We start from the raw sequence: 12,811 nt of genomic DNA, 5'->3' as shown, positions 1-12,811 counted from the left end.
TTCTTTTTAAAAATATGGAACCCTTCATGAATTTGCATGTCGTCCTTGCGCAGGGGCCGTGCTAATTTTCTCTGTATCGTTCCAATTTTAGTATATATGCTACAGAAGCGAGCACCATTCTGAACATTTTGAAAAATATCTTTAGGTACTTTACAAGCTGGAACTCGATTAGAATATAGTTTTCTTTTGTCATGTTTCAAAATCTGTTGCTGGTAGATTAAACTTGGCAATAGCATAATAAGTCTTTAAGTTTTAAATGGTGAAATCCCTAACATGAAACAAGGTATAATGAGACTAGGATAATAAAAACAAATTCCTAGAGCACAGATTCTCAGTCGACTTTCTTTCACCTCTCTTTGATAATCTTGTTTTCCCAATGTAAATATATGTTGAATATGCCTTTAAAAAATTTTATAGTCTCCTAACCACCTACCTCCTTTTGGAAATTTCTCCTCTAGTTGAGAATCAACTTAGCCATCATCCCTTTAAGCATTCAGAATTTTTTAAAATGAAGACATTTTCCACTGTGGATAAGGTAAAAGACTTCATCTTAAAGTTAGACCCATCAGAAGTTTTTCCTATTTAAAAAGCAAAAAAAAAAAACCACTTTTTTTTTTTTTTAAGGATAAAGCGGGCCTCTTACAATTACGTTCATTTATAACTAGTTGTAAATTAGGTTTAACTTCAAAATATTGAATATTTTAAGTGGTACTCCTTAAGAATTTTGTGAGTAGACTGATACAACTTACATGATCTTTGTGAAAGAATAGAAATAAAATTAATCAACCCAACCCTCTGGATTTTATTCAGTGAGTTTCATATACATAATTGGTTGGTGAGAGGCATTTTAAAGTGCTTGATATAAGCTGGGCATTTATAGAAGCCACTAAGAAGACAAATTATTATAAAATAGTATGTGCATTCTTATGTCTAGTGAAAATAGGCTTACCTGAGCGAAATCTGTGCCCGTTAGTCCTCATCTGGCCTTTTGGAGCAATACAAAATAAAGCTACTGTTTTTATACATAGCTCTTAAGTACTTATAAAAAGATAATTTGTTTATCTTTAGTCATCTTTCTTCAGGCTAAGCATATTCTTATGCTCATTAATGAATTATATCTTTAATTGATCCAGATGAATCATTCTTGTTACTCAAACTTAGTGGAAACTATCATGACACACTAGGTACTTTATAAAACTGAGACTGTAGTAGAACATATGTTGGAGATGAAAGCAGATTAGTTAGATTAAGACAGTCACTTAGAGCAGCTGTGCTCTTCACTTGTCTAATAGCTGAAGAGTAAGTCATATTTCCCTAATCTTAAGAAAGGGATCTTATTCGTCTGTCCTTGATTTTTTTTTTCCTTTTTGACAAAGATCAAAAAATAGAGTTCAACAAAAAGACCAGTAAATAATCACATTTTCACTTTTGCTTTGCAAACTCTGGCTTAGGTTTTTATGAACCCAGTCAATTTCGAACAGTTTATCTTGCCCCCGCCAAATCTACACTGAGAAAGTTTAGTCCTCTGTAGTAATGCTATTCTATAATAATATATACGTCATTCTTTTTTCTTTTTTAAATCATTCAGTCTTCTTTTAAACAGGATTTGTACAAAAGTGATGTTGCTAAAGGATTCTCTAAAGGATTTGATTGAGCTAAATTCTTAATTAAAAACTCCTTTTTCTTTCTAAAGCAACTCCTTTTCTTCCTTAGCCTTGTATGTCAACTATTATCTGTATATCCATGAGGCCTGATTCTTTTTTTTTGGGGGGCTGCTGCACTGCATGCGGGATCCTAGTTCCCCGACCAGGGATTGATCCCTCGCCCCCTGCAGTGGAATCGCGGAGTCTTAACCACTGGACTGCAGGGAAGTCCATGAGGACTGATTCTTAAACCTAACTTTAATTAATCAGCTATGTTATTATTTGATATTCATGAGTTTTCCTATTTCTCTGTGGAGCCAAATATGACTATTAACATTTGAAACTGCTCAGAATTCAAGGTTTAGATGACAAGGACTAGGAAATAAGGACTGAGTCCAAAATGGTAGACCTGAACTTACCCCAGCTTCCCATTTGCCAAGGCTGAGGTTGTCTCTCTCACCTGTTTTGCAATACAATTCCTAGTGTTTTCAGTCTCATAAATGCTTAGTGGTTAGATGTTTTCTTCTTTTTGAATGATTGACTTAACCAGAATCATTAAATGGGAAACTAGTGAGATTTAGCACATTTTTGATTGTGTATGTTGTATCATTGCCAGGACATTTTTTTAACCAATTTTAATAAAATTTTACCCAATAGAAAGAAGAATAAATCCCATCGGGATATTAAGCGAATGCAGTGTGAGTGTACACCTCTTTCTAAAGATGAAAGAGCTCAAGGTGAAATAGCATGTGGGGAAGATTGTCTTAATCGTCTCCTCATGATTGAATGGTAAGTAAATTAGAATGCTCTGCTTTTGCTCAACTATTCTATTAAATGTCTCTAAATTTTAAGAAGAATTATTAGGAGTAAAATTTAACTTTTCTCCTTCTACCTATTGTGGAGTATTTCTGAGCAATGAAATCTCCAATGTGTAATAGTGTTTATAAGGAGGCAAATTTCCCTTGCATTGTGCGTTAGATTATAGTACATATTGTAAGTGCTCTGTAAAGTAGCCCTATTGCTAACATAGTAATACTAATTTTTACCCAGTCTCCTTTTATCTTTTGTAAGGTTCACGTCCTGAGAGGTAAATGTTGGTATTTTTTAGCTTTTACTATAAAAATAAGTGAAAACCCTAACATTTCAAAAGTGCTTAAAGTAAAATGTCTTACTCCCCCAAGCCTCAATCCCTCTATTTGTAGTCTTTCCAGATAACTTTTATGCCTATACCAGCATGGGTAGACGTTTCCTGTTTTTATGTGTAGAAATGAAATCCTTACTATATGTACTTTTTGAAACTTTGTTCCCTCTCACCTGCCACACACACTTTTCTTTTTTTTAATAATTTTTTTTTAATGTAACTTTGGCTGCAGTGGGACTTCATTGCTGTGCGCGGGCTTTCCCTAGTTGCGGCGAGCGGGGGCCACTACCTGCCACGGTGCACGGGCCCCTCATCGTGGTAGCTGCTCTTGTTGCAGAGCATGGGCTCTAGGCACGCGGGCCTCAGTAGCTGTGGCTCGCGGGCTCTAGAGCACAGGCTCAGTAGTTGTGGCACACGGACCAAGTTGCTCCGGGACATTTGGGATTCTCCTGGACCAGGGCTCGAACGCATGTCCCCTGCATTGGCAGGCGGATTCTTTAACCACTGTGCCACCAGGGAAGTCCCCACACTTTTAATTAAATATGTTTTGGAGACCTATTCAGAGCTACCTATTTAGACCTATCTAAATCTTTCTCTTGACTACATTATGTATTCTATTCATAGTTAACCCATATTTATTAATCTTCTATTGATAGACATTTGCTTTCATATTTTTCATATAAACAGTAAATATCTTTACATTAAAAAATGTGATTTTTAAAAAAAAAACCAGTCGGATTGAATATTATATCATTTTTAACATGGAAAGAATATTAAGGTGATTTATAGTGTAGGTACCTTATTTTTAGTGTTAATGAAGTGTTTTTTTCCAAAACTCAGTTTTTGGTTTTGCTTATGTAATAGTGTTACAAAAATAAAACATATACCTCAAAAAATAAAAAAGAGAAAGCATTTTTGGTATTTTTAAGTGTAAACTAAAAGCAGAGATGACAGTAAACATATAAGAAGAGAAGAGGGATTTCCTTGGTGGCACAGTGGTTAAGAGTCCGCCTGCCAATGCAGGGGACACGGGTTCGAGCCCTGGTCTGGGAAGATCCCACATGCCGCGGAGCAACTAAGCCTGTGTGCCACAACTACTGAGCCTGCGCTCTAGAGCCCACAAGCCACAACTACTGAGCCCACGTGCCACAACTACTGAAGCCTGTGAGCCTAGAGCCCGTGCTCCGCAACGAGAAGCCACCACAATGAGAAGCCTGCACACTGCAACTAAGAGTAGCCGCCACTCACCACAACCAGAGAAAGCCCACGCACAGCAACGAAGACCCAACGCAGCCAAATTAATTAATAAAAAAGAGAAGACATAAGAACAGTATTCTCCTAATTTGACATTGTTGCCCTAGTCTCTGCATTTTTCTGGTTTTTCCTGTCAACCTTGTTGAACAGATATGAAGTACAGAAATTCTTTTTTCTTGTTATTCCCACACTCAAAACTTAGTGGTTCTCAAGATTAGGTTCAAATATAACCTTGGTATTGAGAGCCCTTCATAGTACATCAACAACCTGCCTTTTCATCTTCCAGCAACCCACCTTTCTTATCAGTTATCCTTAGCTATTTTATTCCCCTTTTCTCAAGTAGGCCTTGTTTCCTGTTTCTGCACACAGGTGGGCACTGTCATTGTACCTCTTGTTTTCCTTATCTGTCCATATCCTCTGTGTCATTAGAAATTCTGCTTTAATCCTACTCCTTCCGGAAAGCTTTCCTTCACTGCTTCTCTCCAGAGTGAATCCTTTATCCATTGGACATCTGTAAAAATGTTGCTTACTACTACTGGTTTGGCAATAAATAATAATATGTTGGAAATAGTTGGTAATTTTTATTGTAGCCTTACTCAGTATTAAAAACCTTTGTATCTGTAAGCTTTGGAATATTAAGAATTCAGTAAATTTTTGATTTTATTTTTATTCTAGGATCCATGAGGGAAGAGCCTTGCCAGTTTTTATTGTGCTTACTCTGAACAGAGATATGTTTAATGACAACTTTGGTTTCTCTTAAATGTAGCTCAAGTAGTTAGCTACATTCAGAAGATGAAATTAGTGATGATTGGAGTGGAATATAAGAGAAGGTGCACTGATTGAAAATAAGTTAGCTCTGCATAGTTGTCAGAGTACTGCAAACTTACATGCAGCCTGGAAATGTATCTTAGACACTCAGGGAGGGGTAATGACTAGTTGACAAGACTGTATTTTGGGCATCATCTGTTTAACAATGTAGACACTCAATTTTAAGGAATCCCTTCATGATGGAAAGAATTATTGAGGAAGGCTCACTTGGAGGTTTACCACACATATGCTGATTATGCCATAAAGATATGGATATATTTACATAACATTCTAGTGAATATGTTTTTGGTTCTTTTGCTGCTTTGAAGAATTAATTTTCTCCTTTTCTCATTTCAGTTCTTCTCGTTGTCCAAATGGGGATTATTGTTCCAATAGACGGTTTCAAAGAAAACAGCATGCAGATGTGGAAGTCATACTCACAGAAAAGAAAGGCTGGGGCTTGAGAGCTGCTAAAGACCTTCCTTCGTAAGTTGTTTTAATCGTCTTTCACTTCATTTGTGTTGTTGAAGTGGTAGCTAGTTTGTTCATTTTAAATTCACTTCTTTTAGGAAATTAAATAGAAATCTCTTCTGTCTGTATATGAGAGAGCAGTTTGTCCCTTGTGATATTTGGACTAGGCCGGTCCTTCTTTGTCTGATAGTTATGTTACCTTAATTCCAAGTAATTACCAAGTGTTTGCTGTAGATCCCCACAATCCCTATGAAACTATAAAAAGGAGTTAGGACAGAATCTATAAAGTTGAATCTATATAAAGTTTAGTTGGGATAAGAGTAGTGGAGAGTGTCTGAGGATATTGAGATAGAGAATTAAAGCATACTTGATAGACACTCATTAAACATTTTTGAATGAATAAATGTTGCCTTCTAAAGTCATGTAACTTTTATATGTAATGCAATAAAAGGTTCAGTTTTCTACCATATTCGGTATTTCCTTTAACCACCAATTTTCTTACATATAGCATATTTAAGTATTCTTATGAAAGTTGAGTACCTTTTTCTTTAAAGTTAAGTATATACAGATTACATGTGTTTATGATTGAAGAATTTTTAAAAATACATCAAAGGAATAAAGGAAGAAAATAAAACAGTTGCTGATTCTAGTGATTCAGGCACAACTATTCTTTCAGAATCCTAAGCATATGGCCACACTTGAATGGGAATTGGGATGGAGTGAGGGGTTTTAGTCTTTTTATTGTGGGGATTCAAAGCAACCAGGTAGCAAATAACCTAATAATAACCACCACCACCACCACCAGGTAATTTAGTTTTCTGACAGGAACCTCATATATCTTTTGAAAGCCAAATCATTTGGTTTTTATTGTGAAAATAGGAAATGATCTCATCCTTTTAAGAACCAACCAGAAAAAAACCATGTTTTATTATATAAAAAAGTAGATAGTAAGAACCTCATATATTTCCCTTTTCTGCAAAGTATTATCAAAGTATTTTGGTTTATAACCATTTTTAAATTGTTTATTTGAAACAAATATCTCAGAATCATCTCAGTATGTTTCATATCCAAATTCATTGGATCCTTTATAATACTTTAAATAAATAATAGACTAAGCTTCCCTTGAACACGGTTAACAACATTGAACTCAGTACTTCCCAAGGCAGTCTGGTGCATTTCTAAAATCACTAACTCTGGTCTAGATGCAGGTTTTTAGGTATGCTTTCTTTTATTCTACTCAAGCCAGCCAGGCTTTTCTTTTGGAGAGTCTTTTAAAAATTTTTTTAAAGGAACTCCAGTTTGGACATAACCCTCTCTTACAGGGGTAGTAATGGACACTGCCTCTTGGCAGAGTCTGCACTAACATAGCTTCAACTTTAACGTAAATCCTTGTTGTATGCAACAGAGACTATTCGATGGCTCAGGAGTCCGTGTCTGTTATGGGGAAGGAGATGGGAGAAGAGAGGAGAGGATGTGTGACTGGTTCACATAGCAGGTTAAAATTTCCTAAAGCTCTTTAGCTTTCCTCAGCTACTCACAAAGAACCCTGCTTTGGTAAAATATACTAGGACTTAATGTTTCCATGATTCCCACACCTTCACTCATGTACTTCCATGTGCTGATGGTAATACCAATTTTATAAATTTTTAACTCTAAGCTATTTAGGTGTTCACTGGTAGAGTATTCCCACTTAAGAAGGGCATACTGTCAGATGTGCACAGTATGGGGAGGAGATATTTGGAACAAACTGCTAGTTACTGTTAAAATACCATGACAGACTCCACCAAAAAAATAAGCAAATTCTTACCAAAACCCTCAAGTTTTAAGCTGTAGGAATGGAAGGCAGTGCTGTCCAGGTTGACTTAATGTTATTGGATACCAAATGGGACTTCGTTTTTTTTGGGGTGGGGGGGTGGAGTAAAATTCACACAATATATTATTAGCCTTTTTAAAGTGCACAATTCAGTGGCATTTAGTACATTCATAATACTGGGCAGCTATCACCTCTGTCTAGTTCCAAAAATTTTTATCACCCCAAAAGGAAACCCCTTACCCATTAAGCAGATTCTCCCTATTGCCCCCTCTTCCCAGCCCTTGGCAATCTCTAAATCTGCCATCTCTGTGGATTTACCTATTCTAGATATTTATATGAAATATAAATGTGGCTTTTTGTTTCTGGCTTCTTAAAGCTGTTAAACATAGCATTTTTTTTAGCGTGGCCAAAAAAAAAAGAAAAAAAGGAGAAGTATACTGATTATGTCAGTATATCATAACAAATACGAATGATTTACATTTTTACATTTTAAAAATCTCTTTGGTTAGTGTTAGGGCACATTTGTTTATTTTCTCTCTGCACGTCTTGTGGGGTCTTAGTTCCCCGACCAGGGAATGAACCCAGGCCCCAGCAATGAAAGTGCTGAGTCCTAACCATTGGACAGCCAGGGAATTCCAGGGCATGTTTATTTTGAAAGGGTAAGGCAAGACTTCTGGGTAGGTCATTTCAGGTCAGAACTTGGGAGTAAACCGTAGAGTAGCATTTGTTTACATGGAGGTAATACTTGAAGTCATTGGTGAGAATGAGCTTTTATAAAATAAAGGGAGAGGGAAGAGACTGAGAATATCTTCAATAGAGAAGAAATAGGTAAATTACCATGAACAATCAATGGTAGAAGGTAACTGAAAGAAGCCAAGGAGAGAGCTTAATCATGATTGTTGATAAATGCTAGAGAAAACTCACAGAGAATGCAGTCAGAGAAAAGGTATATTTGACCTTTAACATCATTAGAGACCTTTGAGAGTAAAGGTAGTAGAAGGGCTGCTGTATTTAAGTTGCCTTCTTTTTTCTTAGGACATAAAGCCTCTAATTTTTCACTGCTTCTGATTTTTTCACAATCATTTCTCAGTTGTGAATCATTGTTTTCATGATAATGTAAACCAGACTTGAAAGTTCGTTTTAATGTCTAGTGAGAGCAAGGATATGCATTTTGGTATAAGTGTAAATTATAAAAGCTTCTTAGAGTCAACATTCTTTGAAAAGTATTAGGAAGGAGAAAATTAACCTCGATTAGTTGCTAGGCACTTTACATATATTTTAATTACATCTTGTGTAATAGCAAATCTGTCCACTTTACAATAGTTTTTAAAATGCATTATTTTTGCATGGATGTATGTGTTTTCCGTATATCTCCTAGGCAGGAAATACTGTTTTTCTTTTGCCAGGAACACCTTTGTCCTGGAATATTGTGGAGAGGTACTTGATCATAAAGAGTTTAAAGCCCGGGTAAAGGAGTATGCACGAAACAAAAACATCCATTACTATTTCATGGCCCTGAAGAATGATGAGGTAAGTGGCATGAATGTGTTTGTTTTGAAACAGATCTGGAAATTCTTGAGTTTGAAAGGGGTCATTGATATGGACTGATCTTTAAAATATATTAAGTGACCAAAATAAGGAGCTGAACAGTGTGGATAGTTTTTTTCTATTTGCTTACAAAAAGGATGAGGGAGAGGGGGGTATTTACATGTATATGTAAATGTAAACATACATGCTTCATACTACAATTCTTAAAAACTATTGATGGCCCCCAAAGAGCTTTTGTTTATGTGGATTATATTTATCAATATTTATATTAAACACAAAAGCTGAGAAATTGAAAATACTTATTTTTTATTAAACCATTTAAAAGTGACAATAAGCCTATTACGTTGACACAAATAGCATATGCTTTTGTGAAAATTAAGTATTTTCCAAAAAGCTTTTTTTTTTTAGTGAGGAGTACCATTTACAAATCTCTAATGTCTGGCTTACTAGAATTTAGCTAGATTCTCATGTCTGCCTCTACATCCAATCTGGAAATGCAAGTTGTAGGGACCTATCCTACTAGGACCTGTTGAGGGTGGGCTCAGCAAGAGTTTTAACAAGCTCTCCAGTGGATTCAGATACATACTCAAGTTTGAGAGCTGCTGCACTGTGGTATTGCATGCATTTGAAAATGAAGTTTTAAACACTTGAAGTAAGATTGGAATATAATAGGATGTAAGAAATAGCTAAAAGAAAATGAGACATTGATAGATATGGAGATAATTTTGCCCCCTAGGTAAAATGTTGATAGTTAGAGATCTTTCTGAGGAAGACGCTGGGTATTTGTCACTTTGATGTGTAAAGTGATATGAGAGAGTTCTCTGAAGGAATGGGGGATTAGGGGTAAGGGTCTTAAATTTGCTGGATGCCTTGCCTTTGCAAAATGCACATATGTTTTAAGGTCTCTTTTTTTTTTGCGGTATGCGGGCCTCTCACTGTTGTGGCCTCTCCCGTTGCGGAGCACAGGCTCCGGATGCTCAGGCTCAGTGGCCGTGGCTCACGGGCCCAGCCGCTCCGCGGCATGTGGGATCTTCCCAGACCGGGGCACAAACCCGTGTTCCCTGCATTGGCAGGCGGACTCTCAACCACTGCGCCACCAGGGAAGCCCCTAAGGTCTCATTTTTAACTGTTAAATTATCCTTTTCCCTAGATAATAGATGCCACTCAGAAAGGAAATTGCTCCCGGTTCATGAATCACAGCTGTGAACCAAACTGTGAGACTCAAAAAGTAAGTTGAGGTAGATTCAGAGTTTGGGGGATATTTGTTCAAGACTGCTGTTCTGACTGTTAATTTTAGATTCTATACCAAAGGTACACATGGATATTATTTTTTAATCATTGTAATGATTTTTTTCTTACTCTTAAAATTTATTTTGAAATAAGCTTAGATGTATAAAATAATAAGTAGTGCTGAAATAGTACAGAGTTCCCATATATTATCCTTCACTAACTTCTGCAAATGTCTACATTGAACGTAACCATAATATAATTACCCAGTCCAGGAAATACTATTAACTACTAACTAGTCTAAAGACCTTATTTAAGTTTTGCCATATGTCATTTTTCTAGTCTAGGATCCAATCCAGGAACTCCAGTTGCATTCAATTGTCATATCTCTGCCCATAAATTTTAGATATTGTTTAAGGTGCCGAAATTGCATTCAATTGTCATATCTCTGCCCATAAATTTTAGATATTGTTTAAGGTGCCGAAATGAAAAACTAAATTTTAATTTTGATGAAGTCCAGTGTGTACTGTTATATTCAGATTTTATATCAGTCTTATCCAGGTGCCAAATTTGGTAGTTTTAATAACATTTATAAGGGGCTGAATGGCCACAGATGAGAGAGACGATATATGGTATGCATGTGGATATACTGCTCCTCCTCAACAAGGCCAGACTTTGGGTCTTGGTTATCTTTATGGCCCTGTGCCTGGCACACAGTTGACACTTGATAAATCCATTTACCGAATTCAATGTAATATTTTGAGGTAATGATCTTGGTACCCTCTAATTTGTGTTTTAAGCTTAGAGTTTAAAAAAAAAGCATATAGATACATATATATGCACATTAGAATATTGGTTCTTTTTTAGGTTAAGAAAGCTGTGGACCCACGCCCTAGAAAAATATATCAGTGATTTCCTCTCATTGAATAGTTTTGACTCTTGGATATTTTTTGCCCTTTGATATCTGTACTTATAGATCTTAGATACAGCTCTTCCAAGAGCCAAAACATATAACGAATAGGAGAACCCAGTGTGAAATTATTTAACCTAATTAAGTTCTGGTTCTAGTTTTGCCTGCAGCTGGTGGCCACATGTCTAGCTGTGAGATTCCAACTGTACTGTTTCCCTTCACCTCTTTAAGTCTGGGTTTTTCATCAGTAGCAGGTTCAGATGGTCTGGACAGGAGCTTTCCAGTCAATTTACATATTCTGGAACAACAAGGTCCAATCCCTGTGTATTTACCCCCATTTTAATTTTTGAGTTTTATGTATCTGATGCTTCCCTTCCCTTTCTCTACACTCAGCATTATGACCACTGTTTCATGAAATTAAACTTCTGGCATTGTTGTTTTCCTTTTTCCATGCTGCATCTTATCTTATAGTTACTTTTAACATAAGGTAATACAAATTCGCCTGGTACTCAGTGACACCAAGCATTCCATATTTGCCTATTTTTACTACAAGTGAATCTTTACTGTGTGGAAATCTGTATTAAGGTAAGTTAAAGTAGCAGTTACTTTTTTTTTTTTTTTTTTTGCGGTACGCGGGCCTCACTGCTGTGGCCTCTCGCGCTGCAGAGCACAGGCTCCAGACGTGCAGGCTCAGTGGCCATGGCTCACGGGCCCAGCCGCTCCGCGGCACGTGGTATCCTCCCGGACCAGGACACGAACCCGCGCCCCCTGCATCGGCAGGCAGACTCCCAACCACTGCGCCACCAGGGAAGCCCCAGCAGTTACTTTTATTAGAGTTAAATTATAGATGATATTCATCTGGTAGCTCATTAAATAAGAGTGATACTTAAGTTTTTTTTTGTTTTTTGTTTTTTAATTTTCCTGTTAGCTATTTGGAAAAGCCTTTATTATCTAAAGAGGCACATGCATAATTAAGGCAGATGATGATGATCTTTTTTTTAAAAACACACACACACACATAGATTAACCAGTTACTAATTTCTTTTCTTTTAAAAACAACATCTCAGTGGACTGTGAATGGACAACTGAGAGTTGGGTTTTTTACCACCAAACTGGTTCCTTCAGGCTCAGAGTTAACATTTGACTATCAGTTCCAAAGATATGGGTAAGTATTGATTCCGTTCTGTTTTGCTGCTTCTGATGGAGAAATAGACTGTTCAGATATAGGAATCTAAAACTTAGATGTGAATTACTAAGAAGTTATATGTACTGTCAGTTCTTATCTATAGTGTTCTCTTTTAGTTCTGTGTATTTTCCTTCTGTATGACACTTCAGGCCATTAACGGATATTGTACAGGAACTACATGTTCCTCCTCTGAACTTCATGCTGCCTTATTTATATAATTATGTTTCTAATGTAATTCTAAACCTTTTTATTACAGAAATGTCAACAGGGTGTTGACATGGTATAAAGAGAACAATATAATGAATCCCTGTGTGGCCATAATTCATCTGTCACTTATTAGTTCATGACTTTATCATGTCTCATCTATACCATATTGTGCTCTGAAAAATAATTTGTTACCTAGTTCTACCAAAACTAGTAACTGATGCAATAGCACTGAATACCCCTAGCATTTGTATTGTGGTTTTAATAAAACCCTGCTAAAAGGAACAGGGTTCCTCGGAGAAATGTCTGGTGTCAACTTTGGGACAGGTATTGAACAAGATGACTCTGGATTATCTCATACCAGAAAACCAGTTATAAAAGATTAGGAGGGTCATGTCAAAGGGACTTCGGAGATAGCTTGAATAGAATCTCACTTACCAAAAGTGGGAGAGTTCTTATTAACACTTAAGCATCATTAAGAATAATAATGGCAAGTGGTTTGAAACACACTACGTAAAATCCATGAGTTTTAATGACATTTTAAAAATAAAAGCGCATTAGTCATAATTGAAAGGAACCAATTCATGATCTTGGAAACTAGTTTTTG

General features: G+C 36.4%; 1 protein-coding gene and 1 non-coding gene across 10 annotated transcripts in view; one reads left to right on the top strand and one right to left on the bottom strand.

Moving 5' to 3' along the window:
• SETD2 (SET domain containing 2, histone lysine methyltransferase) overlaps positions 1-12,811 on the top strand; it is a 113,557-nt gene that overhangs the window by 35,479 nt on the left and 65,267 nt on the right. For 8 of the 9 annotated variants that reach the window (XR_016394474.1, XM_089918073.1, XM_022573298.3 and 5 more), the window contains exons 4-8: positions 2,301-2,432; positions 5,203-5,331; positions 8,536-8,659; positions 9,828-9,905; positions 11,882-11,979. Coding sequence is in view for 8 of the 9 variants with exons in the window: in XM_089918073.1 (XP_089774199.1) it covers positions 2,301-2,432; positions 5,203-5,331; positions 8,536-8,659; positions 9,828-9,905; positions 11,882-11,979 (561 nt within the window). In the remaining variant the exon portion in view is untranslated. Of the gene's footprint in view, positions 1-463; positions 536-2,300; positions 2,433-5,202; positions 5,332-8,535; positions 8,660-9,827; positions 9,906-11,881; positions 11,980-12,811 lie in introns of those variants that run through there. The other variant, XM_089918076.1, reaches the window with a different exon arrangement.
• On the bottom strand, positions 9-115 carry LOC115803155 (U6 spliceosomal RNA). The gene has a single exon (XR_004023826.1). It is a non-coding gene; the product is annotated as a U6 spliceosomal RNA (small nuclear RNA).

The sequence above is a fragment of the Delphinapterus leucas genome, chromosome 10, assembly GCF_059928025.1.
Source record: "Delphinapterus leucas isolate spDelLeu-1000000601 "Yukka" chromosome 10, BTC_Dleu_Yukka2, whole genome shotgun sequence".
In the NCBI taxonomy this organism is placed as follows: domain Eukaryota; kingdom Metazoa; phylum Chordata; class Mammalia; order Artiodactyla; family Monodontidae; genus Delphinapterus; species Delphinapterus leucas.
The sequence above is the reverse complement of the archived record's forward strand: the minus strand, read 5'-3'. Positions and strand labels throughout refer to the sequence as shown.